The sequence below is a fragment of the Phoenix dactylifera genome, chromosome 10 (assembly GCF_009389715.1).
Source record: "Phoenix dactylifera cultivar Barhee BC4 chromosome 10, palm_55x_up_171113_PBpolish2nd_filt_p, whole genome shotgun sequence".
In the NCBI taxonomy this organism is placed as follows: domain Eukaryota; kingdom Viridiplantae; phylum Streptophyta; class Magnoliopsida; order Arecales; family Arecaceae; genus Phoenix; species Phoenix dactylifera.
Genome location: NC_052401.1, coordinates 1,250,550 through 1,276,988, shown reverse-complemented (window position 1 = coordinate 1,276,988; position 26,439 = coordinate 1,250,550). Strand labels below are relative to the sequence as shown.

General features: G+C 38.8%; 2 protein-coding genes across 5 annotated transcripts; one reads left to right on the top strand and one right to left on the bottom strand.

The window, feature by feature from the left end:
• Positions 1-2,668: 2,668 nt before the first annotated feature.
• LOC103703177 lies at positions 2,669-7,356 on the top strand. Its single transcript, XM_008785942.4, has 2 exons — positions 2,669-4,345; positions 7,178-7,356. The coding sequence occupies exon 1, from the start codon at positions 2,959-2,961 to the stop codon at positions 4,180-4,182; it is 1,224 nt and encodes a 407-aa protein (XP_008784164.1). The 5' UTR covers positions 2,669-2,958; the 3' UTR covers positions 4,183-4,345; positions 7,178-7,356.
• A 1,581-nt stretch (positions 7,357-8,937) lies between these two features.
• LOC103703178 (protein FAM135B-like) lies at positions 8,938-25,379 on the bottom strand. 4 transcript variants are annotated; one of them, XM_008785944.3, is made up of 15 exons: positions 24,808-25,379; positions 24,536-24,621; positions 23,409-23,563; positions 23,263-23,327; positions 22,929-23,123; positions 22,772-22,826; positions 21,004-21,267; positions 20,732-20,865; positions 18,524-18,713; positions 18,310-18,369; positions 17,968-18,222; positions 15,338-15,596; positions 15,053-15,258; positions 12,349-12,396; positions 8,938-9,728 (listed from the first exon to the last, which is right to left on the bottom strand). In XM_008785944.3, exons 1-15 carry the CDS (start codon positions 24,996-24,998, stop codon positions 9,438-9,440), a joined length of 2,454 nt encoding a protein of 817 aa, XP_008784166.2. In that variant the 5' UTR covers positions 24,999-25,379; the 3' UTR covers positions 8,938-9,437. The 4 variants fall into 4 exon arrangements, with proteins under 4 accessions (XP_008784166.2, XP_008784169.2, XP_008784165.2 ...); XM_008785947.4 differs by having other exon boundaries at positions 12,349-12,399; positions 23,409-23,576; positions 24,808-25,378; XM_008785943.3 differs by having other exon boundaries at positions 12,349-12,399; positions 24,808-25,378.
• Between the last annotated feature and the right edge of the window lie 1,060 nt (positions 25,380-26,439).

The following is a 26,439-nucleotide window of genomic DNA, read 5'->3' as shown; positions in this document are numbered from 1 at the left end:
TTAAATTTTTTTTTCTCGTGTCCAGATCTTTACACTTGCGGTGTCCAAAAATTGACCTAAAAATCTGAATGCTAATCCTCCAAGTTGGTGAACAATGGACAGGCCTCTAAGCAAGTTTATATTTATTTTTTGAGATTTATAATTAAGGGAAGCTGGAAAGGGGGAGATCTAAAAGAAGGCTAATTACTAAACAATTTAAGACAATTTAAGAAAGTAGAAAACATTTGAGGCTTCAATTTCAGAAGCGGAACTCAGGGCAGCATGGGAAGGAATCTCCTATGCGAGGCGAATACTACAGGCTGACAACATCATTCTTGAGGGGGACTCAGTGAAAGTGATTGAGCAGATTTTACGGAAGGGGCGGAGGAGCAGACCACTTGCTTCTAGAGGACATCAGAAGGCTACTGAATGATGTAGCGGTTTTCAGGCTGTGCATGTCTATAGAGAGACAAACAAAGCTGTAGATTGGGCGGCCTCCTTTGCCGCCCACTATTCTGTAAATTTTTTTTGTACCCATCTTGTATCTATTCTCCTATCCCTGTATGTTGCATACTTTTTTTTAACTCCAATGGCAGTAAGCAGTTGATATACCAAAAAATAATAATAATAAAAAAGAAATATTCCAGTACTCAACCTGGGCCCCAACTCTTTCTAGTTGTGAGGAGGTGGATGAAAGACGTGAGATCCAATATCAATCTCAGCAGGCCACATGTCGTGCCAATTGTGGAGAGAGCATTTGGTACAAAAATTGGGCCCCATATCTTTTTCAATTGACAAAAAAATGGTCGCCATCTCTTGGTGACTCTTGCGATCATTTTTTACCAAGTTTAACTATATAATATTATATTAAAAAAAGAAATTTGAAAGAAAACGCCAATCATTGTCCTTCCAATGTGAACGCACACCCTATCACTCTTCAACGAGCTTATATTTCAAACTCCTCACCATAATAATAGGACAGCGATTTTATCTTTCGCCCGAAGGAAAGATTCACCGTCGCATGAATGAACCGTTGGATCGCGCAGCAGCCGCTTTTAGATCTGTGTAGACGGAGGGATGATGATGTTCTGAATGCTCTTCTTTCGTGCGATTGATACAACCCGAAAACTCCCGTTGACTCGTTCGCTTCCCTCGCACTACGATCAGACGGTCAGACGGAACAAAGAACCCATATTTTCTGATCCGCTCCGGGGTCATCCGCTCTAATAATCTTATTCTTACTTTTATTCCCCTATTCCGACGTGGTTGACCCCGCGCCTGTCAGGACCTACTTTTTTTTTTTTTGCCAGGGTGGACCTACTTATTTGTGGGAGTTTAGGACAGGACTAGGGGGGACGGACCTAGACTCGGTAACATGCGCCCCCGCACCTCGAATCTTATTACCGTGGTCCTCTCGGTGGTCCAGAGTTGGATTCGGTTCGCCGGTCCTGGAGTTGGTGCCTGCGAACACGGTATGGTAGACTGCCCTCTATTCTTCTTAACCGCGGAAGCCAAACTGTTTTGTTCCTAAACTGCCCTCGTGCGACCGGAGTTTCGACTATTCCTGGTTTTAAACGAGAATAGCGAACATGTTCCGGAATCACCGCAGATATAACCTTATATCTTTTATGTTTTTAAATTAAAATTATAGTATATCGTACTATATCATGCCAAACGGTACGAAATATACTGTACCAATTCTCTATTTTTGGTACTAATAACAATACATATGGTGTACTGATCTTTCGATATGTCAAAAAAATTTTGTACCATTAAAATACCGTTACAAACTCTGATATCAATACACAATTTTTTATTAAAATAAATATAAAATATATTTTTTTTTAAAGTAGGGAGAGAATGTATCAACTACTTATATGGAAGCATGGCTTTTAACTACTTATATGGTGCGCATTATCATATCTGGACACGGGGTCTGGAAGCGCTACTGATCGGCTGGTAGCTTGGGTGGTGCCAGGTGTGACGTACTCATATGGAGGGTCGAATCGGGTAACCGAGCCGACCCATGGATGGGGAAGGTATGAGTAAAATAGGTCGGGGTGCCCAACACACGACTCGGTCTACCCGCATCGAACATTCTCCTGGCGGGATGGGGGTCCAGTGGTCGGGGCTGCTACGCGGGGGTGGGCTTGTCTCTTCCTCCCCCCTTCCCCTTTTGTTTAGCAAAAAAAAAAAAGATAAAATTTAGCTCTACAATAAAATAATAATGAAGTTAATATTATTATATTGCTGCAAAGAAGTTTTAGAACAAAATATTGCAAGGTGCAATTATATTAGCAAACCTATTTCTAATAACTTTGTTCTTACAAGACCGGTAAGCGAGCAGTAATATAACGGCGATATTTTAAAGCACGGTGCCGGCCGGCAGGTTGCGGCCAGCGGGGGCATTGTTGTCATAAACTCGTACAACATTCCTCGCACGAGCGGCGACCCGGACGCGGTCCTCTTTCACCTCCCCATCCCGGGTTATCCCGTACACGTGTGGCCCCCCGCCTCCGGGACTCCGGCATCCAGACCTGCAAGCGTGCGCCGCGGTGGCCGCTCCCTCCTTCAGCCACGTGCCCTCTCGCGTCCCGATCGCGTCTCGCCCGCGTCCGCCCGGCTCTTTCTCCTCTACCGCGGTCATTCCCACGGTCTAATCAAAGCTTGTTTAATTAGAAGTTGTTTTTACTATTTATTAATTGCTTAAAAAGGGGTATAAATATCTCGCTGTTCGAAGAGTCGGTCGGCCGAGATTCATGAAAGCCCTGCTCTGCCTAGGGATTCTGGATCCATCCGCATCCACGGTTCCTTCCATTTCCTCCTCGAATTCGATCCGATCATAGGGTTTCGATCGTGTTCCCGGGTTTTCTTATTCGGTATTGCCGTGGTTCCGGCGAATTTTTTAGGATTCCGTTGGTGGTTCGCCGGGGGGGAGGGGGAGTGTTGAGAGAGAGCTAGGGCTCTTGGGATGTGACAATGCCCGCCATCGAATACCAGGGATCGTCGGCGCCGTTCTCGTTTATTGGCCGTTCGATCTTGAGCAGACGGCGGGATCAGGTCCACGCTATGGACGCCGGCCAACACCACTACGCCAGCCTGGACCAGGAGCTCGATGCCTTCCAGCGCCGTGTCGCCGTCCTCTTCCAAGACCTCGCCGCCTCCGCCGGCGGCGATGAACTCCTATCCGTCTCGTGGGTCCGGAAGCTCCTGGATACCTTCCTCGTGTGCCAGGAGGAGTTCCGTATCGTCCTTTTCAACCACCGCGCCGCTGTCGGCCGGCCGCCGCTCGACCGGATGATCGCCGACTTCTTGGAGCGCGGCGTCAAGGCGCTCGACGTCTGCAACGCCATCTGCGACGGAATCGATCAGCTCCGGCAGTGGTCGAAACATTTGGAGATCGTTCTCGTCGCGCTTGCCGACCCCCGGCATAAGCGGCGGGGGGCCCTCGGGGAGGGCCAGCTCCGAAGGGCCCGGAAGGCCCTCACCGACGTCACCCTCCTCATGCTCGATGAGAAGGACGCCGCCGGCTCCGTCCTCTCCCACCGCAACCGCTCCTTCGGCCGCAGCAGCGGCTCCTCCAGCAGCGGCTCCTCCAGCCGCGACCACCATCACCACCGCCGCTCCTCCGGCGGCCACTTCCGCTCCCTCTCCTGGAGCGTCTCCCGTTCATGGTCCGCTGCCCGCCAGCTCCAGGCCATCGGGAACAACCTCGCCGCCCCCCGCGGCCACGAGGTCCTGGCCACTAGCGGGCTCGCAGTCGGTGTCTTTACCATGAGCTCGGTGCTCCTCTTCGTGATGTGGGTGCTTGTTGCCGCGATCCCCTGCCAGGACCGTGGCCTTGGTATCCACTTCTCCATCCCCCGGAGCTACCGGTGGGCGGCCCCCATCCTGTCGCTCCACGAGCGGATCGTCGAGGAGTCCAAGAAAAAGGACCGGAAGAATTCGAGCGGTCTATTGCAGGAAATCCATCAGATGGAGAAGTGCGCTCATCACCTGATGGAATTAATGGATGCAATCCAGTTTCCAGTGACGGAGGAGAAAGAGGTAGGGATACGGCACAGCGTGGAGGAGCTGGCCCAGGTTTGCGAGTCCATGAAGGGAGGGCTGGACCCCCTGGAACGCCAGGTGAGAGAGGTGTTCCATAAGATTGTATGCAACCGAACCGAGGGGCTTGATTGCTTGTCTCACAATCCTGAGTGAAATCTCCAGTTGGGGGTTCCTTCAGAATGTGATCAAGATGCCACCATTATTGTTTCTGAATTCCATGGGGTGTGTTTAGTTGCTAGGCAGAGAGGGAGGCGATCGAGGGAGAAGTGATGGAAGAGAAGAATCAAATGTCTCAGCACCCAAATAAGTTAAGCAGGTAATGCTCGTGTATTTACCTTAAATACATTCTGTAGAAAAGGAGGATGGGATTGAAATGTCTGTTACCGATGATGCCACGTCTAGCTTTGCTGTCTTTGCTATATAATCTTCCATTGATTTTCTGAGTTCTTGGATCCTCCATGAACATAGCCAATTGCAGGACGGCTTTTTTACCTTGTAAAAAATTGTACTTCATTTCCTTAAGAAATTTTGTATTGCGTGAGTTGTTTTGTGAATCTTGCATTTCATTTTTAATTCAGAGAAGGGAGGTTTGACGTGATAAAAATGTTTAAATGGAAAGTGATTAAAAGATGGGCAGGTCTGTTTACTCCTGAATCCAAAATATTAAGAAATGTGCTGCTTGTGCTGGTTAATTTTCATTGTATAGGGTGCATATCTAATCACAAAGTAATGCAGTTCTAATGTTTGTGAGAATATTTTTCTCGGCCATTCATGCTCCTGTCTCATGCTAAACTGTATTTGTGGTTGTAAATGCAATCCCAAATGAATGCTTTCTTCAGTTTGTAAAATCATTAGGTTTAAAAGAACAGCATATGAGCCTGGATAGATGTAGTCTAACAAAGGGAGTTGGCAATGGTTTGTGCGGACATATTATTACCTGTAAAAGTTAACCATTTAGATGAGGTTGAGTTAAATTGATTCATAAGCAAACCTGGGGAGAACCTGTTCGTGGTATCAAGATGGTAGGAAAAGAAATAAAATGTCTAAAAAATGCATCGTTTTCATAAATGCAGTTTGTGAAGCTTTTTTAGAAACAAATATTAAGCATCAATTGTTAACTAGAAAATGATGAGAATCTGAATAGAATTCCAGATCTTATCCTCCAAATGTTACCATTTCTTTTCATACACCAAATAGCACATGAATTAGGCAGTGAATTCAGTAAACCTCTAGATTCAAATGATGTGTGTGACAGTTTCATGAAGAGAACCCTAGATTTCTCAACTTGAATGTTTGCTTTTCTCTAAGAAACCAGAACATTTTCGCTCTAGGATATTGTTAATATCTTCATCTCCTTCTTGCTAATGGTTATCTGGATAGGAAAACAATTTTACTTGATCTGATTTGCTAGAAGACCATGTAATCTGAATACATGAACTAGTAGAAGAAATGAGGAAAAAGAAGCTACATTTCAATAAGTCAGCTCGTGTTATTTAAATTTCTTATGTTTTCTTATTTCAAGCATCAAATTAAATTGTGGAAGTTGTGGAGCAGTTTACCAAATATTTTAGTTGAATATTTAGTTGGGGTCAAGAGTTATGCCCAATTAGATGATGCAACATGGGCAAGCTAATCATAAGAAGTGGACTAAGGCTAAAGTGGTAGGAGGATGGACTTAGGATTTGATTGTGAAATGTTTATGGAGGATTACAGGAGCAGTGTGGAGTCCTATAAATTGTGAAGGTCTTGGACGACCCATTTCTTAGATTCGTGTGTTGATAAGGTTAAAATCTTGACAAGGGATGAAGTACCTAAAACTTTTAAAGGATCTATGGGATCAAATTACATATCTTGTCGGTGAGAATAATGAATAAATTGAAGAAAAGCATTGCATCTATTAGTGAATTCTTTATTATAGATAATGAAACAAGTCAAACTTCGCAAAAAACTGTCAAATGCTATTAAGAGGAATGGCTGAATATTGTAAGCATGTGTGTAAACTGTAAACACACTCGTAGATGTCATGGAACAAAGATGTAAGAGGAGATTCAAGAAAGCTGAGCTTTGCTAGATGTTGTTCCTTAAATTGGAGTTGATGGTATTGAAGGAATTAATGAAGGCCCATTGTTCAGATAAGAAATTTTGCAATACTTTTCAGAGAAGAATGATCATATTTAGATAGGTTGATTTGAAATTTAAATAACTTTATGGTTGTTCTTATAGTTTTAGCCTACTGTACATAGAATTAAAATTTAATGACAATTAGAATTTATGCCTGCTTCTTTTTCATAAAACTTGTCAGAGTACAGGATTAAATTTTCTGTCACACATGGGAGGAATTGATAATGTGTATTAGGAATACAGCGATACAGAGATTTCCCAACCAAACTACTTTCACTGCCACTGAGACTTAATGTAGATTAATATGATTCATATGGAGCAGAACATTAAACTGTGACAGAGCTTATTAGTGATAATTGAGCATAGCATTTTTTAAGATTCCAAGGTTCAGGCATCTGTAGAATGTGCTAATTGCTTCTGCAGGAACAGTCCATCTCAAATACAACGTGAAGGGTGAAGCGGATTTAGAAACCTTTTTATTTTGGAGTGGGGTTTGGGTAGGAACCAACGACAGAGTAGAACGGGAAACCTCCAAATTATGAGATTACATTCTTGTTTACTGTTCTAGTTGACCATGGCTTGCTTCTAGTCGGTTTCCTCTGTCTTCTTTTGCTTCTAGTCAGTTTGCTTGTTAATCATATTGAGAATAATGTATCATTTCATATTACTTATTATGATCAATGGAATCCATATTTTATAAGTTTATCTCATCAAAGTACATTAGTGAGTTTAACAGTGTTCTGTCTCCTGAATTTTACCTGGTTGATTAATCAGAAAAGTAACCAAGATGAATTTAGGAGCAAGAGATCTTTCTTATTTTGCATATCATACGAGGAATTATATGTACCTGATTCCATGTTTTGGCCCAACTATCTTGGTTATCATGATCTTTTCAATCTCTCAAGTATTGCTTATTAATTCTTATTAGTTAGGGATTCAATCATGAAATTTTCCTGGTATTATAAATGATGTGTCATTAATTCTACCCTCTTCTGGCCTAAGATTTCTATTCTATTCTCTGATTCAGGTGAAACCTGAAGTCATCTTGTTGCTTTGTGACTTCCATCCTTGATGGTAAGTATTGCATAGTTCCAAAAATTTATAGTGCACGTCGGAGTCTGAAATAAATGTTCTGGACAGCATATGGTCATCACCAATTCGAAAATATATAGTAGTTATGGAGAGAGAATTTATTTGTGAAGCTAATCAATTTTCTTGGTTTTGAGAAAAAGCGAGCAGCTCGTAGCCTCATCATTCAAAGTTTCACATCTAGTTTCTGTGTGAAATAGTTTAATGGCTGAATTGATAATAGTAACTGCTTGAAACAGTAATACTTCGCGTTTGTCGGCTTGGACTTGTTTATATTTGCAATATCTCATCCATGAAAGATGCATCTGTATCCACTCGACACTCTAAAATAATATGTGGGTTTTTTAACAAGCCTTCACCTAGCTCAATACTCTACTAGCAGAAGTTGTTCTCGTGACCAAGCAACCAGCTTGGTTTTGCTTGGTTGGCCGGGAATGCCAGCCTTATCAATGAATGGCAAAAAGTCCATGTAACAAGGAATAACTTAAAAGTTTATTGGTCTTCTGAGCAACCTGAAGCCTTCTTTCACTCAAATCAACAGCTCTTGTTAGGTAATTGGTAATTTGGCAGCAGCAAATTAGCATTTAATCTGCTGCGAATGTATAGATTGGTTCTACCATGATTGGTTCTATTGGGATGGTTGCAGAATGCAAGAGGACTTCAAAACCATCGGTGTTTAATATATGAGCTGTTCATTGCCGAATTTTAGTTTGAATGATACGACCTCTTGCCACGTAAAGGCGGTGTTTGGGATTCGATTGTGAAGGATGTCGATTCTTTTTTTCAGCCCTTTACGTGGTACCTCGATTCCGCAAGCACTGGGCTAAATTTGCTCGGTGGTAGGAGGTGGGATGGAATCCATCCCCAGTCTCAATTAGGGGATAAATTATCCCTCGATTCCGCAAGCACTGGGCTCAATTTGCTCGGTGGTAGGGGGTGGGTCGGTGGGATGGAATCCATCCCGAGTCTACATTAGGGGGGGATGTTCTTTTTTGTAAATTATCACACGCACCGAGATTGCTGTACTGCATTTTAGAGTTAGAGTGGATCATAGCGGCCAATTCACTTGGATGGCGGTGATGTTGAAAAGCGCACCTTGTTTTCTAAACACCCGTTACCTTCACGGTATAACCATACTTAGAGATGAGGCTCTCCCAATACCGCCACCAGATAGATCTTCGTGCTTGGTGCCCAGTAAATAGAAAATTGTACCAAGGGCTGCCCGTTAAGTCTCCTAAATTCTGAGCCTTCCTCGCAGATCAGCTTTATGAAGAAATCCCAGGGATAAATGCTCGCGTATGATCCTGCGGGCTTAGGGAATCCTGGGTAAATAAAACGACCTGCAACTATTTCTATCTACTTTTACTCATCAACAACCCCCAGCCCCACCCCAATCATAATAATAATAATAATAATAAACAGCAAAGAGGGTCTAAACTCATTGATCGGCCTAAGGGTCAACAGCCTAATAAGATAGAATTTTAAAATCAGATGCATAACTTATTTAAAGCATCAAGATGGCTGGCTTTATAAAGTAGCAGCCTCTGCTATCGCTGACAGCCGGACGCTGTGAAAGCAATTCTGCAATGATGTACTCGTCAGTATTTTGTAAGCTAGTTACAAAAAAAAAAATCATCCAGTCACAAGGCAACGTCATGTATAAAACCAGCAGCAGTACCCATTTAATAGCTATCCGAATAAATTCAAAAGCACAAAAGTGAAGAGTAAATGGATAACAAGATGTATAGAAGGATATTCTCTTTCCAGCATTATGATGCAATACATGTAATACAAATGAACAAAGGGTATCAGGAAAAATGTGAAATGCTTATTCTAGCATCAGTTCATTTCTCTCAGCAGCATATATGACCTTCCTAGACTTCACCTCTAGCCTTTGATGTGAACATACTGGTGGAAAGACATAAACAGCAGCTTTACAAATACATAATTACATTTCTTAAAGCTAACAAATGATTACCGATCTCTGTGTTCAAAAGCTTCCCAACTGCATAATTTACAACATACACCGAGAATGCTTCAATTCCAGCATCAGGCTACGCCCAGTTCCTTCTAGTAAATAGCTAAGGAATGTGTTACTTCTCATTCTTAGCAGCAAATGGATTACTCCTAATGTTAATATGGAAAGCAGCTGCAGGCAATAGAGCGAAGATTCAACCTCTCAAAAACTTGGGTGATGGTCAGAGGAAGAGTTCTGGATAGGACCACATTAGGAACTTAGCAAATATGTCGGTCTCCAGAAACTCGATGTGTGCTGCCCGGCCGATGATCGTATTCAAGTTTCTTCCCTGAGCAGACTGGTCAAAGTTCACATCGCAGCGCATAAAAACACGCATTTGAGATGAGGGAGCACGAATCTGATCCAAGCAGTTGTTCAGCATTTCCATGAAGACTTGTGCCTTCTTTGATTGATCCCAAGACGATGCTTGGCACAGCTCAATTCTGGCTGAATGATAAGGAACATAACCATCCTGGCAAAAGAAGGCAATTTAGTGGGGGAAAAGTGCTAATAAGCCATAAAGTATGTTTTATACTCATGGTAAAGCATTGCTTACCGAAATATATAATATTTAGAAATTAAGGGAAAAAGTCAAACACAGCAACAAGTAGTGCTAATCTTGCACCGTATTTGCTGCTACTGAGAGAATAGTTTTAAGGAAATTTGGCAATACAAGAATCAGCTCTTCAGCAAAAATCAGAAGTTTGAGAGGTCATAACATTTAAAAAAAGAAAATAGAAAAAAAGAACATGAAGCAAGACTTATTTCACATTTACAAAGAAAATGCAAACAAACAGAAGAACTGGCTTTTGTACATAGTAAGTACTTGTGATGGCAATCATCTACGGTGGAAGATGGGTTACTGACATGAACAGGGAACAATCTAAAAGAAGTATCTGCATTAGCACTTAAACAAAAGGCTCGCTTCCCCCTACTAATGTATCCGCCACTCTTTTCCCTTCCATGGTTGCTTGGATACTGTAATGTCTGGTGCCAAGCATTAGTATAGGGTGGGGGAGGTGGGGTTTGGACTTTTTAATAGTAGATTTTGTGAACTGGCTCTATGTGATATAACATGATTTTATATTACTAATGAAAAGCAGGAAACTTTTTTGGCTTAAAAGAATTGTATTTATAGCACAAAAAATGAATGACACAATAGAAGTAACATCCAATAGATAATGTTGAAAAATAGCATATGTTGCTACCAGAAGATAAACTGATATGAACCCTATTTCAAGATCATATCTGTTCTCAAATTATATTCCTAGTAACTCTTACGTTGCTTGATGTTTCTTAATTAGATGACAACAGTTTACTAGGTTAGACCGTAAAGGTAGGGGAAAAGAATTGTGCTGTAGGAGATTGTTTTTCCCCTATGAAATCATTCTACAGTAGAATAAACCAAAAAAAATATATAGGTTGTTATCCATGCAGAAGCCAAGTCAGCCGGGTAGAAGAATCATTTGGCAATTTCATAGACATGTACAGGTACTATTATTTTATGTACATGATTAGGCGACAAAAAAGGGTAACTAATATAGAGTAGAAATGAAGGCATACTTAAGAGCTGCATCAAATTCATATGAATCAACACATTTTCTCTAGCAGAAGTTTCCAGTTTATCTATTTGTGTTGTTCTAGCACATCATAATATCTAGGCATCTAGCACATCTAGTTGCCATTTCTACAGAAGTAACTATCAAACCGCAGCAGAAATTTTAAATTAGACTATGAACATGTAAGAGAATGCAGACAGCCTTGAAAATTAAAGAGAATGCAGAAATCTTAAATTAGACTATGAACACATAAGAGAATGCAGTCAGTCTTAAAAGTGAAAGACATGCTTAAGTTTCAACAGAAGCTAATGTCAGATTGAGCAATCATATGCATTTTTTAATATTACATGCATTTTAATTTAGATTATTTACAACGGATTAAAAATATTTAGGGAAAATTACAGTTCAACTTCCTCAAGTTTGGGAGATTCTCACACACAACCCTCATCTTTAGAAATTTTCAAAGTGACCCTTTAGTTTCCAAATCAATGAAAAGCGGTTCTCTGACTCACCAACCAGCCAATGCAGTTAGCCCGCCATTTAAAATGTCCAAAATGCCCTCAACCTCTTCAGACATCTTCGAACGTCCATTCTGTTACCCCCAATTTCTATCATTTTGTTCAGACCATCCGCTCCTTTCCTCCCTTCCAGGCATTTATCGACATTCCAAACAAGCTACAAATGAATATCATTTTTTCAATTTTCGTAAAAATTAAAAATCAATTTATCTACCTATTTTTCATAGTCACTGCCTTCCCCTCCCCTTTTCTAATCTCTATTCCTCTTGTTCCAATGCCGCCAACAATGACCATTTCGTGTTTCTTGGGCGTCCTCCCTTTCCTCCACCATCCTCTTCTCCTTCTATCATGTGTAACGCAAGTTTGGCAAATTCAGCGGTGGGAGAAGCCGGCAGTGGTAGAAAAAAAAGCCGGTGGTGGTAGAGGGAGAATGCGGCAGCAGCGGTGGGAGAAGCCGGTGGTGATGATAGGCGGCGGTGTGGCGGAGGAGCGGCACACATAGGCAGCCTCCCTCCAAGGCTCCATGAAGAAGGTTAAGGACTTTCACCTCAAACAATAAGATACTAAGAGCATTTTCGTGATGTCACGTGCCACCTCTCTGTTAACGAAGATAAACAGCAGGACCACTTTGGATTGATTTGAAAATTTGAAAGGCCACTTTGAAAATTTTAAAGATCGGAGGGTGTGTATGGGAATTGCCCAAACTTAAGGGGGGCAAATTGTAATTTTCCCAAACATTTAATAAGGGAGTTCAAAAGAAATTGAAAAAATATTTAGTTCCGATCCAAATTTGTTTATATTTAATTAGGAAAATAAGTGAAGAGTCCCCAATGTGGAAAGGAAATAAATTAAAGAGGTGATAAAAAGAGAACATTTCCAGATTTATCATATTTGGATGCATGATGACATGCCTTCAAGAGTATGTTAACAACATAATCATCCCATCTCTATCACTACAAACTAAAACTATAAGAGAAAGAAGAGTCATTCTTATCAATGCAGGAAGAAGTAATACCTGTGGGGAAGATAATAGGATGATGTTCTTAAAATTTGCCAATGTGTTCTGCTGAAAAAGGAAAAACAAAAAGAAATTTTTTAATTTTTGAGCAAAAATTATGTTGATAATATATCAGCAGTACTCAAGACATATGTAATCCTTTGGTCAAACTTGTTTAGACATAAACTAGTATCCAAGGGTGTGCAAATGGATGTTTAAGGAGGGGGAAATACAAATCATATCAACAGTTGGAATGGATTGGAAGAGAGAAATTTAACAGAGATATGAATGGTTAGAGATTGATATCAGAGAGGTAGTTAGGCAACATAGTATTACCATTTCAACAGAATGACTGCCCACTGTCATAGTTATATAATAAAGTTTTTCATGAGAACTAAATAATTTTCCACCCAAGAGTAATAATAATGATAACATTAAGCCTTTCGGTGATGCAGATTAGCTATGATCAGTTCGTGCAGCTCTTTTATTGGTCAATAGGCTTGCCGCAGAGCCTCCTCCTAAATGCATCAAAATCCCTAGTTTATAAGTCATAACAAGTGGAATAATGAGGAAGGATCCAACCCTTTGAGGGGAAAAATACACAGGGCTTGTTTGGCAAAATTCCGTGTAATGGGGTGGAAGAATGTGGGGTGGCAGGGAGAGGGAACGCATAGGTTCTGTTCACCCAGCCTACTCCTCGTGGGATTAAAAAGAAGACCTCAGGAGGAGCGTGAAACCCTGCACTCTCCCTCTCCTTCTCCCTCCCTTCCACCCCGCACACTCCAATCCCAGCCTATCCTGCCAGATGTATCCAAACAGGTCCATATATTATACCTTTCCTACTACCCTGAGCAAAAGACTCGATTACTGCTTGTACTAGCCCATCCGGACAGTACATACCATACCTTCTAGGTACTAGCACATGGCAGATCCTCAAAACCGATTCATGAGTGAACCAACACTGAATCAAACCTATACCACAACATCAAGTTTAATGGTGTCTTTACACCTTTTTTGTTCTAAACTCTCATTATTGATCGTACCTTGTGTTGCTATGGTCATACTATATGACCAGCAAGCAGTATGAAGCCACAATGATTTTTACAACACTGCCATGAGCCCCCCAAAAAGAAAAAAAACAAATGCACATAGCATAGGGCATGTTTGGCTAAATTCTGTGGGATGGCTGGAAGAATGCAGGGTGGCAGGGAGGGAGGGAATGGGAGAGGGCGAGGGAACGCATAGTTGTGAACCTCAGGAGGAGCGTGAAACCCCGCACTCTCCCTCTCCATCTCCCTCCCTTCCACCCTGCACACTTCAATCCCAGCCTATCCTGCCAGATGTAGCCAAACAGGTCCATCTATTGTACCTTTCCTACTACCCTGAGCAAAGAACACAATTACTGGTCGTACCAGCCCATATCAGACAGTACATACCATACCTTCTAGGTACTGGCACATGGCAGATGCTCAAAACTGATTCATGAGTGAACCAACCCTGAATCAAGCCTATACCACAGCATCAAGCTTATTGGTGTTTTTACACCTTTTCTGTTCTGGACTCTCATTATTGATCATACCTTGCATTGCTATGGTCATACTATACGATTAGCAAGCAGTATGAAGCCACACTGATTTTTACAACATTGCTATGAGCCCCCAAAAAAGAAAAACAATGCACATAACGTAGGGCTTGTTTGACTAAATTCCATGGGATGAGCTAGAAGAATGCGAGGTGGCAGGGAGGGAATGGGAGAGGGAGAGGGAACACATAGGTTCACCTAGCCTGCTCCTCATGGGATTAAAAAGAAGACCTCAGGAGGAGCGTGAAACTATGCACTCTCCCTCTCCTCTCCCTTCCACCCTGCACTCCAATCCCAACCTATCCAGCCAGATGTAGCCAAACATGTCCATATATATACCTTTCCTACTACCTTGAGCAAAGGACTCAATTACTGGTCGTACCAGCCCATACCAGACAATACATACCATACCTTCTAGGTACTGGCACATGGTAGATCCTCAAAACCGATTCAATAGTGAACCAACCCTGAATCAAGCCTATACCACAACGTAAGCTTACTCGGGTTTTTACACCTTTTCTGTTCTGGACTCTCATTATTGATTGTACCTTGTGTTGCTATGGTCATACTATACGACCAGCAAGCAGTATGAAGCAACACTGATTTTTACAACACTGCCATGAGCCCCCAAAAAAGAAAAAAATAACAAATGCACATAATATACTAAATCACTAGCAGTCACAATTGAACCAGCTAATAGCAGACCACATAAATCACCATCTATAAATAACAAAATAAGCAGATTAGGCCATAAACAATGATCCTTTAAAATGGTGGTAGTGAAGGGCAATGAAAGCAATTATCTAAAATAGAATTTTTAGGAGAAATATAGTTCAAGCAATCTTTAGAGTTTAGAATAATTATGATGAGCTAGAAAATGCACCATCAGAAGAGTACTTACAGTCTCTCGTGAAGGAAAATGATTTGTCTGTTTAAAGGTTTGACAGCTTAAGAAAATAAACATTGCTAGAGATAAAACTTAAGGATTAGTTCTAAGTTATGTATTCATATAATGTAGATTCAACAATATCACTAAAGAGTTTGTGAGTCAGAAAACAATACTATACAAAAACTGGTTCAACCATGTGCCATACTCTAGATCCCAACACAACCCTCTGATAAACAATCTGGTTGCATTACCTTGCAGAGCTTGTAAAAAAAGGTATTTTGGAGATCTGGGTTGTCGCTGAAAGTAAGCTGATGAATGCACTGAGCTCCTTTGAGTTTCTTCAGCAGCCACAACCCAGAATTGAACAAAGAGTTTGAGCTGTACCAATATCCCAAGTGCGGTCCAGATATTGACATGTAGGTATGCAGGTGTTTTAGATAAGGCGCCATCATGCTCTCTGTCAATTTAAAAACAACTATTAGAATGATATATGGATAGTGTGTGGAAGGAATATCATAGAAGTTATGAACAAATACCTGCTAAGGCAGTTCTTATAATTATGTTCCCAATGGAATGCCCGACGAAGCTAAGCTTAATGTCATTGCAGCCTCCATACTTCGAAAGCTTATCCATTTTCCTTCTAATAAATGCAATCACTTCTTCAGCCAACCGGCTTCCCATTTCTCTGAAATCTCCAGATGTCTTTTCTTCATTAGTCTCCGACATGAGACACTCGACTCCAGGATCTATTAAAAGCCATTGATTCCGAACAAGCCGTAAATCCAGATGATGTCCCTATTTTGATGTAGATTTAAGTAAAAGAGTCAACTTAGCCACACTACATGCAGTGGATATATTAATGTTCACAAATGGAAAGCCTTCTCTCACTAACCCACCACTATAAATAGATACACAGATACCATGGTCATAAATAGAAATAAACTGGGGTTCAATAAAAATATGAACACACACAATTAAATCTTATCAAGGCTGAATTATATGCACCATCTTTTGTACTCCCCTGCAGATGATTCTGAGTTCTGAGCATAGATCTTATAGTTCTTTGTTTAGCTAAGCCATTCAAAATACTTCTCTAAAACTTGCATACTTCGTGCTAAAAAATTTTAGAGATCATCCTTTCTGAAGGACCGCATAAGAGTAAATTCAATAACTAAACAGAATTTATACAAATATTCCATTTCAAGAAGCTGACTAGATGGGAACCAATGGTAAAAAAGATCTCAAGTAGGAAGGACAAGGCTTCTTCTTTCTTTTCATCTTGGTATAGAAGAAATCTGTTTATGATAACAAAATCTTGATCATGGATAGACTGGATCGGCAGGCTAGCATGTCTTAGTTAGGATATGTTGAAATAGTGAAGAATTATCCAAAGGTCAGAATTGATATGGAATATGATTCACCATATGGTTCATTCTGTTTTTGTAGCATGTTTGATTTACTCCGAAATTCAAAAAAAAAAAAAATTACTTTGAAGTTTTTTTTGTTGACTAACTACTTGGGGCATCTCTGTAGCATCTCAGCAAGCTTTTCTGACCACATAAAAGAATTCTTGGACTAAATTATCAAAAAGATACTAATGTAGTCAAATGTTGTATGACATGTTTTGGATTGTAAAATCATTATGTGCAAGTTTTAAAAGCAGTCAGCGAGGAGATATTAAAATACAGCTTTTAACCAGAGTCATTTATACATTAATAATAAATAATAGTAAGAAGGAGAGAGTTGATATATATTTAAGTGGTGATAGTTGCATAAGTGGAACAAATTTAATAGTATTTACTACTTATCTTCTTCACCAGATTTCTTTTTTCATTGCTGTCGCCACTAAAAGGTTTTGGAGTAGGTGCAACTAATAAGGAAGAAATAGCATAATCCTTTATATCAAGCAGTTAGATTAACTTCAAACTTGTCAACATACACATGTACTGCAAAAAAAAAAAGTTAATTTCAAGCCTGCCAATAAAATCATGGGTCCATGATCATTCCAGTAAAAATTATCAAACTCCCATCCTAAAAAAAAAAGATTTTAAGAAAAAGGAAAAGACTACAAATTGAGTATGATAGTTTCTGATCTTCAACAGAACTTAAAATAACAAATTTCTTGACCAGATTGCCATTACTGAAAAATTCTTTAAATTTAGAATGCTAATTCCCCTACCAATAAAGGTTAAACTTTTATCTACAACTGCAGCAAGTACAAGAAATCAATTAAACAATATATAGGAATCATTAAAGATGTGGAAGTGCGTCAACAAAAACGTTTTTCAGAGCCAATTGTGATATAGTCCTGTATCAACAAAATACATTTATTTGCAGCAGGTTCACTAAAGGTCGAACGGCATGCTGATCCCCCCATTTTTTACATTATATGAGAAATCTTCATTCACGAATTTATTTGGTAAATCAAATCAGATTCACATCAGGCAATAAAATTTGAATAATATCAGGTAAAAGGCATCAAAGGAAAGCAATATTATGTATGTGTGGCATGATGGTGGACATTTAATCATGCAATTGATTCTTAAAGAAGAATTTGTAAGTGTGTCATGTGCAAAAGTCTTTAATTTGTGGAGGATATAAAAACAGAGTGCCATGACTGGTAACTAAAGACATTTTCTTAACGAAAAAAAAGGAGATGTCTGAAAAAATGAAGAAAATCAATACAACAGAATTAAAGATGCGAGTATTCTTCAAAAAACAAGCTACAAAATTAGGATAAAAGAAGTCAGACAGAGCAGTAAAGTAGCAACCAAAGGGCCAAGCCATCAAGTTTTAGACAACTGAAAAGAAATTAGATAATGGAAGCTGTAAAAGAAGAAAAGGAGTGCTGTGACCAAGCATGCAGATTTTCCAAACTCGTTTTAGCTTAGCTCTATGTGTGAATTAATCAGATGTCTGACATGCGGAAGAACATGCAGGCAGGGGACAGGAGTCACTCGGACTTTATTTTATATGCTATGTATGCAGATGACAAGATAATTGTAAGGGTAACAATAATCAATTGGAAATGTCATCCAAAGTCAAAGAAATAGGGCAAGTCATGCTGGAGCAATCAAATAACTCCATGGTTTTATGCAACACACTAATCTCTAGAACATGAGAAGCATATTAAATAAAAAAGTGCCATTGAAGGTGGAGCACGTGCCTGGAATCCATGCACAAAGACAACAACTTTTAGTATGCGACCGTTTTTTTGGGCACCAAAACCAAGTTTCGGTGCTGTCCTTTCTCCAATCCGTGTAGGTATTGCAGCCGTCACATTACGATCCAGAGAGTGCAAGAGTGAATTGTCAGCAGATCCATGAAGTGGAACATTCATGATCTGTTGCTCTACAAGAATGACAGGAACATGAGAAGGATCACCAAAGATTTGCATGTCTTGAACAGACCGATTGTTAATCTGCAGAGAGCTTACAATTTTTAGAATCCCCTGAAAACATCAAATATTCGACCGCTAAAAACATTTCCAACCTTAAAAATATCTCACCTTCATTTGTCCAATACTTTTTCTATGCAGTTCAGCTCGCATAATTGAACTCTGTGCAGGCTGCAAACACAAATAACCAAACTAATCAATGTTAAATGACCTTGCACATAATATTTGACAAGAAATTCTATGAAGTTTGAAAATACAGAAAATAAGTTTAATATTTAATGTCAGGAAAATGATAGGAAAGTTTTGGGGTCAGGGACATAGTTACATCCTCACTGGATTTTCGTGGAGTTCCAACTTTTCCAAGTCCATTATGGTGAGAAGAATCATTCACTCCACTTCTCAAATAGCGGTGAGGAATTTCAATCTTCGAATGAACCATCCAAATAGACCATTCTGCTTTTCGATCAGAAGCCCAAGCATCATATAGATGCTCAATTATCCTAATCCTGTTTATCCTGAAGTGGAACAGAGCAATTTCTATTATAAGAGCTGTTTCAATTTAAAAGCCAAACTCAGTAAGATCTATTTAGTGATGTCATATGCAATATGCATGGATGCATCTAAAAATTTTGAGTCAACATGCAACTTAAGCAATTCAAGACAAAATAGATTGACAGACATCTTGGGCAAGAGTAGAAATGTATTAAGTGAAAATCAAGCAATTAAAGCTTCCTAGTCTCACAAGTGTACTGAGAAGCAGCTTAAAATCTTAAAGCAATATCCAGGCTCTATTGTTTGCTCTTATCAGCTTAAAATATTAATTTCAGGCAAAAATTAGCGCTTAAATCCTTCTCAATGACCAAGAATCCTAAAAACAAGAGTGTAACATTAAAGACTAAAAGTTTCTTTCACTTGTTATGATGTTGTATAAGTTTGTCTCGCCATAGCATGCAGCATGACATGTAATTAAGTGTATATGCTACTCACTGCATTTATGTGCAAAACAACCATACATATGAGTGCAAGTGTAACAGTATCCTGAAATCCATTATTATATGAGGAGAATTAGTCATAAAAGTGCCCAAGACCAACTCCATGAGACATGTCCGTATGACATGAATCCAGAGCATTTGTCATATCCAGAAAAGGATTTAGCATTAAGACATCTAAATGGCGAATGGATATGGACATTGGACAAAGACTAGAATTTAAATCAAACTCTGGCTCTTCATATGTAAAATAAGGGGGAAAGTGACTATAATACTTATAAAACAAACATAAATAGGTTTAAGAATGCTCAAATGGGGACACATCGTGATCAACATCATCATTCACACCATCATGACACATCACCATGATAACCTCAAGTAAAACTGCTTTAATAAAGTTACTTGACAAAGCATTCAGCAAACCTAAATATGCCCATTCAATTACTAAACCTAGATGATTGTTATGGTATTTCTCTAACCAATCTAAACTCCTTGATAACAAAGTTGAGCTAATTAACTTGCACAAAAAGGCTTAAGCATCCCTGTACTAACATCAATACAGATCAAATGAAGATGTCAAACAATGGAACGTGGACATGTGCTTCCACCAAATCAAAATGTCATATAAACAAAGCTGACCATAATATCTATACTCCATATGAAAAATGATGAATCAAGATCTCCATCTGTAAAATTCTGGATTTGCAAAATGGAGATAGTTTGTCTTAGGCGTACTTGACAACGAATATGACATCTAAATTCCAGTGCAGCGCTTGTGGGTAGCTAGGCAGGTGGTGCGTGTGGGTGCACATGCTCATGTGTGTACAGTATATCTGAGATAAGTTTTCATGGTGTCATCTCATTCAAGAAAGCATATTGTTTCAATGACGCAATATGTAGCAGCCTGTAGCAAGTCCAGTGCATAGTTAGGAATTAGGAGTCTTGTGTGTGAAACTGAAAATCAGACAGTGATTGTTGTGAAAGTGACATGACTCAAGTGCTGGTTCCAGTGGCAATATGTATATCATCATAATAAATTAGCTGTATTAAACTTGAAGCTGAAATAGTATGGGATGATTCAATGGTCCAGGAGTCGCTAAGGCCGAGCAAAAACTTCCAAATTTTAGACAGATAATGCCTCCTAAAGGAGGCATGTGGAAAAGGAACTGTAGATCAAACATGTTTATTTGACATCCACAACAAAATGACATCACTCTCATTAGAAAATAACATCACTCTCATTAGAAAATAACATGATCTCGCAGTAGAATATATGTAAACATCTTTTTTCATAGGCACAGCAGCCAAGTTGTTCTAATCATGAATTCAGATACAAAATTATGCAATGAAATATAAATTGGAACTCTGATAGTCATTGTTTCGCACTGTAGGTAAAAAATGGATGTTCAAATAAATTTAAAATAAAATTTCCAGAAAATTCATTCTGAACAAAGAATAACTTCTGTTTAAACAAAAGCCGTACAAAACTCTCCAATATGACAAAAGGAGGACTAAGTAACAGTCACTGAGAGAATGTACTGCACCTATGAAACTTCAAAAATGCATTCCATATAAATGAAAGTTGGTTGCCCACAGTGAAAAATACATCCAACAGCTCTTCCTGGGATAGAGTGTAGAGCATGACATCATTCCCAAACTCAACCACACCATTTGATTTCTGCATAAGCACAAAGAGAAGTAACACTTAACCAGCAAGTTCGCAATACAGATATTTTGTAGCAAAAAATAAGAAACACCAGAAAATTCTGCATGGAAGTAATGGAATGGAGAACATAATATTACAAAAAGAGGATACCTCCAGAATATTGTATAGAATGCCAACCAATTGCCCCACACCCATATTCATTCCAGAAATGTCCAAACTGGCAGTAGAAGAATCTGTTCTTGAAGAGCTAACTGATTCAAGTCTACCAAGATTCAAGTCGGCATTATTTAAATCATCAATTGTTTCATCAATAGCTTTGCTGATCTTTTGGAGTTCTTCAAGAAGATATTCACGGGAAGCTAGTAATAGCTTGATAAGTTCAATTGCACTCGAGATCCACCCTTGACCCAATATCTGAGCATAACATATTAAAGTTTAGCTTTTACAGTGAACATGCTGAGAAAAAATATTACTGATTAGCTTTCAATAAGAAGACTTGAACTGATCTCAAAGCACTAGAAAGAGTATTGTATTGTATTACTGTTATAGAGAGCATGTAGAAATTCTTACATAAGAGTTGACAACCAGATATTTGTGCTCTAAAAACATGGTTATAAAACATAATTTACACTTTAATCTCCATTATTACAATAGTAAATGAAAATAAAATATGTTCAAAATTAAAGGGACTTAGGATTGGCATTCAAATAAAGGTAAAAGGCAAGGAGAGCAAATTAAAGTGGGAAAAAAAAACATGGTAATTTTTAAACATATTGTTGTCTCCACTTTTCCCTGGAGTTTTTTATTCTCTTAACCCTTAATTATGCAGCCTTCTATCATCTAAAAGAATCCTAGGCTAAGCCATAGCCCATTGCACAATTACCACTACCCGAAGAATTTTGGTAGGATACTAAAGGTCTATTCAATCCATATGACCCACCAAGTCGATGATTGGAACCCTACCTGATTCATTTCTAATCAGGTCAGTCTCACGTTTGGTTAGTCTTGACTAACCCATATCCAACCAATAGAAATTCCCCACCCAAATCCACTAATTTGGGGTGGATTCGGGTGGATAGGTAGATCCTGATTCAAAATCGCTACCCTACCTATAAAAAAATTTCTTAAGCTTTTACCCTATACTGAGGTGAGTAAATAGTGAGCTTCGGGTCAACTCTGATATACACATTTCTTAAAACTATTAGGAAGTGAAAAGAAACAAGAAAGAGGAAAAGAACAGGGATAATGTATACATAGATACCAGAAAAATCTTGAATTAAAAAAAAAAAAATCAGGCATACCTTAAGATCCCAAAGAATCCTGCTCTTATTATATAAATTATTAAAAAAAACTTATTTTGATGTCCCAACACAAATGTTATCCTGCCATTTTCCTTAAAATAAAAATATTGATTTATTTCTCCTTCACAAATCCCCACAAAAAAGCAAACAAAATCAATCAACACATGAATTTCCAGTCCCACTTTCTGACAAAAGTAGATATATAAAAGACACCAATTCTTGTTAAGGCATTGTCTAAGAGATTACAAAGAGGGAAAGAAAGTGGTCCTAAACACCAAATTTTAATTTGTACTAGGTAAATTCATGAAACAGTGCATGACTGATTCAGACCATGCTAACAGCAGCCCAAATCCCACTTTTGAGTAAACTATGATGATCATATTTGAGAAAATAGCTCCAACAAAACTGAAACTTGAGTGAGCATAAAATTCCACATCAAAAGGTAGGATTTGATCTGATTATTAACTAACAGCCCATAATTTGATCGACACGCGCTCGAGTTACATTATTTTCTATACATGTATGATGTATAATAATGATGTTATGATGCATGTCAATTCCATGTATAAATCATCATGCAACACATAGAAGAATAAGAACTTGATATGGTTACGTACTTGATTGGTTTCTTCATGATGTTCATCAGCATGATTTAACACCATGTGAGATGTACTGATATGTTCAAGTTCAACAAGACAATGAAAATAATAAGTATACATAAAATATGTTCTAGCAGGTAGAAAATCCACCTTAAAAACTGAAACCATCACAAACCTGGATACCTTCTGGGCACGGGTGTAAGTACCCGCTTTCAGAAAAACAACATGTATGCTGAGGTCAACAAGCACTGCATGGAAAGCATCAAAATGAACAGGACAATATGAATGCAAACCCAGAAGTGCTTTGGGAGGAATCCTGAATTCATGGCATGCAGCTGAAACTGCATCAAAAGAAGCCTGCATCTCAGGACTGTGACATGAACCAGAAAGGATTCAGACATAATTGCACTGTGATTGCATGTATAATTAATCGTACATAGAAGATAGAAAGAAAGACAGAGATACTATTCGAGAAAACCAAAAAAGCATGATTAAGCTTTTCCACTCACCCATTTTCTAATATTGGAGCATACATGAGCTCAAACTTTAGTATTACTGCAGAAGTCAATGGGCTCTGGAAATCAAAATGCATGGAGCATTGTTAACCAAGAAAATTAACATAAACTCCAAGGAGAAGAAGAAAAACCATGCCAACCTCATCTTTGCCTGTAGTTAAATTAAAAGAGACCATAACAGACAGAAGAACATCCTGTCTAGCATATTTGACTCGGAAGGGTTGCGTAGAGAAACTGTGATCAGCATCATCTATCCTCCAAACACCAAAGATATCATCTGGGGCTACACCAGGAGCTGCACAACCCACCTAGCATGTCATTTCCTATTAGCTAAAGTTCAAATTATGGAGAAAAGTACAAGATAGTAAAAGATCAGTGCAGACAAAAGAGTGTTGGGTGGAATTTCTAGACCTCATTCAAACCTTCCTAATTATTCTTTTTTTTAATTTTATCTCTCCACTAGCTAATAATGTTAATTGGATAAAAATAAAATCAGTCTCATAATTTAAGGAGTCAGAGAGAGAGAGAGAGAGAGAGAGAGAGCATGGGTGAGAAGGCCTAATTATTCTTTTTTTTAATTTTATCTCTCCACTAGCTAATAATGCTAATTGGATAAAAATAAAATCAGTCTCATAATTTAAGGAGTCAGAGAGAGAGAGAGAGAGAGAGAGAGAGAGAGAGAGAGAGAGAGAGAGAGAGAGAGAGAGCGTGGGTGAGAAGGTAAGAAAACAAACAAGAAGAATACGCATTTGCTCTCAAAACTACATGGGTTAAAATATAAAAAATTTATATTCAAACTGTAAAGCAAACAGCAGATTAAAAAGATTTTCAAAACACTTGGCAACAGTTAAACCAAAAGAAAGAAATCATGATGCCTTTCTCGTTCCTATCCAAATATTCTGCAAGTAGAGGATGGATAGCAGGTTGTATCATTTTCAGATGGTTTTAGCAAATGCAGCAATAAGCAGAGATATCAAGCATGCAGCTGATTTCTTCCTTCTGTAATAAAACTTGAACCATATCTCCATGATATTTATGCATCAATATTGAAACATTCAATGGAGATCACAGTAAATACCTCTTCCAATTTCGACTTAGCAAATGGGGATCCAAAAACATCCCTTGCATCTAAAACATTTTTTTTTTTTCGTTGTAGTCTTCAAATCTAAAAATGGCATCATGATACGTATGGTAACAAAATCCTTACCCATGATCAGCTAATTTCACACTATATTACAATTTATCTTCACCAATTCAAAATAAGTACCTTCATACTGAATAACTCTCGCCGGAGTACCACAAGATACCTGGTTAGTGTCCTCCCATCTTACACTTATCTTTATCTGATACCATCTGCAATTCAAACAGATATGCGTCAAGAATAGTGATTCGAACATCCGAAAAGATCAATTTTTGCATAACTTTGTAATCAACAAAGGGAAATTTTTTGATAAAGGCTGGACGTTTAGAAGATCTTGACTTTAAAATTACAAGCAAATAAAACTTCACGTTTCTAAAAATTAGAAAAGATTTCAATACCCTTGTTGAAAGAGATCAAGATTGTGGAAGCGATGGATATAAATAGCGATCTCATGGACGGTCTCCAACATATCTGGAGGCTTGAATCGTACAGCCCTCCGCTGCGACGTCGGAGGTCTTGCATTAAGCAGTCTCTTCGGCGGTGGGCTTTTTGAATTCAGGCCGATGAGGCATCGCATCTGCCGAAACATGTGTGATCAGCGCCCCAAGTCCTCCTCGAGATTCGCATCCCTACGCCTAAATTTTTTCAAGAAACTTGGATCCAATCCGTCTCAGAACGCCGCCATTTCCTCTCCGGCGTCCTTAAGTCCCGGCCCGAAAGAGGAACGGAACGACGATTCCCGCCGATAAATGGACCAGATCCTGCCCTTAATCGATGGATTCCAATGGTTCGAAGCGGAGATCGGGATTACAAGGCCGTTATGGGGTTTCTATCTCCTCTTCTCCAGCAGAGAAACTAGGGTTTTGGCCGTGATCGGGGGAAGAGACGGCGAAGCCGGGGTGGTTTCTCTTCTTGCCGTGAGAGATTCTTTCGGACGGAGAGGGCCAGGGGGGATCTTCTTTTTTTTTTTTGCATCTCTTTTGTTTCTAAAAGTTCGCTTGTTTGTTTCTTCGGTGGGAGCATTGATTGCTGAATCCCCAACCGTCCAAAGAAGGTTCCCGTGAAATCACTGTACCCGTGATGATTCGAATCTTGACCGTCTATTTGGTTTTCTCAATGAATGGATGCTTAGGCTTTAGACTTCAGGTAGTAGTAAAGCGGATACATATTAACGACTGGTATTTTTAATATTTTAGTGACACAGATCAGGCGATGGTCATTTAGATACAATGAACAAATTTAAAAACCACTATTTCTAAATCTATCATACTAGAGCTAGACATGATGACGGTCTACATATCCCCATGATCATATTATTTGGAAGCAATAATGAACTTCCATCTATATCCATGTTCAATAATAATTACATTTTTTGATAAAAATTTATTTTGCCGGACTTTATCTATTTTTCTAAAAATATTATTTTGGTTAATTATAATTTCTAATAAAATATTATATCATAACATGTAGCACATGATTTGAAGTCGTGCTAAAAATGTAGAGAGCAATGTAAATCCAGGCATGGGAAAAATAAGGGTATAATACTGTATTATTTGCAGGTGTAACAATATCCTTTTTTGTTTTTTCAGGTGATTGACATATAATCAAACAATTAGTTGGTGAATAGAGATAGGATAAGTACGTGTGCTAGTTTTTCTATGCATGAATAGTTATTCTATGCTCGGTGATTTATGTAGATTTAGGAGTGAATATATGTAGAATCATTGTTTAGCACGAGAATAAACACCCTAATTAATGTATGTGGTAACTAATAAAAATAAAATTTCTATTGCTAGGATGAGTAGTTATCCTTGCACTATTATGTACAAGTAGGTTTTTTGGCCAGATGCCATATAAAATTATCGAACAAAGATCACTAAATTGTGTCACTTTTAACAGATTTTAATGCATGGAGCAAGATTATTGTATTTTTGGTATTTATACCCATATGTATACACACATATTAAATAAATGCTATACTTAATAAACTAGCATCTAAAATCTAATATGTATTAGACATAAATACATGA